At 35.0% G+C, this 4,054-nt stretch overlaps 1 protein-coding gene across 2 annotated transcripts in view; it reads left to right on the top strand.

Moving 5' to 3' along the window:
• Nucleotides 1-3,527: 3,527 nt before the first annotated feature.
• LOC107699506 (F-box only protein 32-like) overlaps nucleotides 3,528-4,054 on the top strand; it is a 7,116-nt gene continuing 6,589 nt past the window's right edge. For both annotated transcript variants that reach the window (XM_016500777.1, XM_016500776.1), the window contains exon 1: nucleotides 3,528-3,810. In XM_016500777.1, coding sequence (XP_016356263.1) covers nucleotides 3,689-3,810 — 122 coding nt within the window. In that variant the 5' untranslated portion in view covers nucleotides 3,528-3,688. The remainder of the gene's footprint in view (nucleotides 3,811-4,054) is intronic.

Here is a 4,054-nt window from a genome sequence, read left to right as displayed (position 1 = left end):
AATATCTCTTTGGATTTGAGACTTTAGTCTTTGCAACTTTACAGATCTTCTTTATGCACCAAGAGCTTGTAACCCTCCAAAGAGAAAGGAAAAATTGAAATCGCATCATATGACCCCTTTAAATCCCAAGAATCGATTAGTATAGCCTGTTGTCAGTTAATGGAAGGAACATTGAAGGGCACTTCCCATCCAGTATATGTACCCATCCATGGTACTTTTAATATGAAACAAAGTCTCAGATTTCAAATTCTGGCAGTATTCAAACAATAAATGCCGTTTTGGCGAAGGCGCGTGACGCTGTAATCCAAGCGATGACAGAAGTAGACGTAGAGGAGTGGGATGACTTTCTTTTAGCCTAATTTTTACAATGTTTTTGTAATGTATTAATTATCATGGGCTGTAATAAAAAACAAGTAGTCCTATACTAAAACTATATAGCCTATACTATACATTTGGTTCGAATAGCCTATATTTTAGTAGGCTATAAATATGTGGCTATTACAGTTCCCCTTTGAAGCTCTTGTGTTTTTCTCCTTTTCCATCTCTCCAATCCTATTCTGCTCACAGGTGATTGGAGATTAGTTTTTTGTTCTCACTTTGTTGCAGTTTGCTGATTTTTGTAAAATAACATATCTGTTTTTGCTTTTCAGATAAAAGAGTGTTTTCAGTTTAATATGTTGCAGGTTCATTTATTGGTAATAAATAATTGATAATAAATAATATTGCTGATAATAAATCATCAAAAAAAATATTGGGCTTGTTTTGGGCTTGTTTTTTAAGCTGCGGTTGCTTATTTATCTTGCAAGAGTTGGCAACAGATCGCTGTAGCGCCTCAGTTCAACAGACGCACAGCGCGAGTCGCACGTGAACTGATCATCTCCTCCACATTAATACCAGTTTCAGCACAAAATAAACATGACTAAACATCCGAAGGTAAGTTAAAAGAAAGAGTACAACTTTACAATCCGTATCCTGTCTCATGTAATCGCTCAATCAGTGTTTCAGTCCTGCAAAGACGTCAATATAACAGCTTGTAAACAATGTCACATAATGTCACATTTACCTCAGGAAAAAACATATTTGGGAACCATAAACTCATTAGTCAGATAGAAAAATAAACTGTAGAGAGGGGTATTTTGCTAAATATATGCACCATATAACATATTCATTATACAGTTTACTGTTCTTCAATGTTTAATTTGTTTGAATACATCCATCAAGTTTCATTATGTTTATATTAAAAAAACGAATTGAAGTAGAAATATTATGTAATTGTAACTTTATTATTTTAAAAACTTCATTAAGTGTAATTTTAACAAATCAGTCAATTTTAACCTTCAGTATTATAGTAATGTAGTACCAACTGACTCTCATGTATATTTTACAGCATTAGTTGCGTAGAAAATTTGGTATGTACTGTACCTGATATATATCCAAATTAATAAATATTGAATCGAATCGAATCGGTAATCGAATCGAATCGCAAGCTTGTGAATGAGAATCGAATCGAATCGTGAAATTTGTGTAAAAACCAAGCCCTAAGCTGTACTGCTTTTTTTTTTTTTTTTGGAACCGTGATATATTTTATCATGATTATTTGAAGAATAAAAAGTTCAAAAGATCATGTGTCTGAAATTATAAACCTTTTGTAATATTACTTTTGATCAGTTTAATGCACTGTTGCTGAATTAAAGTAATAATCTCTTTCCAAAAAATATCACTGATCCTAAACTTGTAGTATATTTTCATAATTGAAATAATTTATTCCATGGAAATTATAATGCAAAATAAATATATACATTTTTTTATTTTAATTTAATTTATAAATACACACTTCTAAAGTGAAATATCATCCTTACTGGAAACAGATTACTTCTTGGAAAGTATGACGCATTGGGTCCTGTGAAGCAACATGGTTCACTGTATGAATGTCACTACAGTCACACTCTGTGCATGTGCTTATGCATCTTGTCATGTGCTCCTGCTGATGCATGTTTCATTTGCCACTTGGTGAAGGATCTGTGACCTTCTGCATCTTTTACAGTCAACCAGACTGGCAAGGGGCAGTAGAGAGACACTAGTTCTGGAGCCTTCTACTCCACTTTAAACACAGTATGCAGAATAGTTTACAGCACCCAGCCAAGTCAGGTTACATCAGTGCTGTAGTGAGGAGATGAGGAGACAAATTGTTGAGAAATGTTTCCTGTAACCTTTATCACATGCCAGAATGCATGTTGAATCTCAAACGACTGTTTAACAATCGCGTAGCATGCATTTCTGTTTTGATTTCAAGAGAAAAAAAAGTTTGCTCTAAAAAATGCACAAGCTCAGTTCTGCCTGTCTGGAAAAACATTCCAGAAATACTCTTTATAATGCAAAATAATTTAGTGTGTGTGTGTGTGTGTGTGTGTGTGTGTGTGTGTGTGTGTGTGTGTGTGTGTGTGTGTGTGTGTGTGTGAAATTCTCATTTTACATCAGTTTGCACACATTGTGTTGACTCATTTAGGTATCATTAATATCTAATGTAAATACATCTCTGTGTAAAATGAAACCCACAGCTCTGGTAATTACAATATAGTGTTAGTTTTAGCATCAAGGAAGTGTAAAACACTGTTAATATACTTCTAAAATCTACACACGCAACCATTTTCAGCTGAAAATAATTAAAGTGTCTGAAAGTAAACAATCAGCACAGAGAATCTCTTATGTCTGTCTTAAAGAGATTACATGATAAAAGGAAGCTGCGAGTTTCTCATTTCCATCAGCTCTCATTACATCATAATGTAGGGCAGCTGGGTCACATTTCTTGCTCAGTATGCAACTCATTACCACAAACAGGTATTGATGAAATCAACTTCAAAAGATTATATTTCCTTATCATGGTGTGAAGTGCAGCTCCCTGACAGTTTCATTTTATGAAACTGATAGTGTTATGTTAATAGGAGGTCAATTGGACTTTGATCATGTTACTAAAAGGTTCAGTAATAGGTAAAAACATACACTTTTTTTCATAATGGATAACCAGCCTTTGTTTGACCCACTTCTTTACAGTCAATATAGTCTGCATATTCTGATACAAGAGAATTACAAAGGTCATTCACACACATCACATGATTCTTTTCCTCTTGATCCAAAATCCCAAACTTTCTCACAGACTTTTATCTTATTTATGAAGCATACACTTATGCAATGGTAGCTACTAAATGTTATGATCTTAGTCATAAGGGGAAATCAACAGAGGAGTCAGCTTTCTATGTTCAGATCACGTCTGGGATTTTTTGAAGAGTCGTTTTCTTGTTTGTTCACAAGAAAATAAGAAATCTGGTGTTCATCGCCAACGATAAAACTGCATTTACTATATGATATTCCATACGCGCATGAGGACAGATGATCCAGCAGCGTACTGAACTCTACGTGTGATTATGTTTCCAGTGAGGTTTTGCAATATTAAGGAAGATGATAAACAAAGCCACGTGTTGGAGAACGTGGTCCAAAGGGGGCGGGACCAGGAACATTTCCGGATTCTCCTGACGATATAAATACAGCTGCGCACTTTTATCATCAGAAACGCCTTCACAACATGATATAATATAGCAGTCAACACACGAGAAAATCACTAAAATAACAGCTTCTCAAGTGTAATACTAACAGATTTTCTTTCGTTGTCACTGGTTTTCGCATCTTGACAATGCCGTTTCTTGGACAAGACTGGCGGTCTCCTGGTCAAAGCTGGGTGAAAACCGAGGACGGCTGGAAAAAAACGACGGAAAATGAGAACGAGACGAATAACAATGTTTCAGAAAGGAAGAGGTAAGTGTTTAACGCTTCAACATTTGCATTTTAAGTGTTTGACCTGATGTTTTCCCTTGTTCACCACTAACAGCATCATCAAACAAATGGCGTAGGTTGCTGCAGACGCAAGATCTACGTAAAATTGATAAAAGCGTTTATACATGGGACACCTATTGACAGCAGATTCACTTTGCGGTCAGAAAGTTGTTTCATTACTGAAGATTATTATTATTATATTTCTTGTTTGTGTTTTACGGATTTA

Source organism: Sinocyclocheilus anshuiensis, unplaced genomic scaffold (genome assembly GCF_001515605.1).
Source record: "Sinocyclocheilus anshuiensis isolate Anshui unplaced genomic scaffold, SAMN03320099.WGS_v1.1 scaffold670, whole genome shotgun sequence".
In the NCBI taxonomy this organism is placed as follows: domain Eukaryota; kingdom Metazoa; phylum Chordata; class Actinopteri; order Cypriniformes; family Cyprinidae; genus Sinocyclocheilus; species Sinocyclocheilus anshuiensis.
This window is presented reverse-complemented; position numbering and strand designations above follow the sequence as displayed.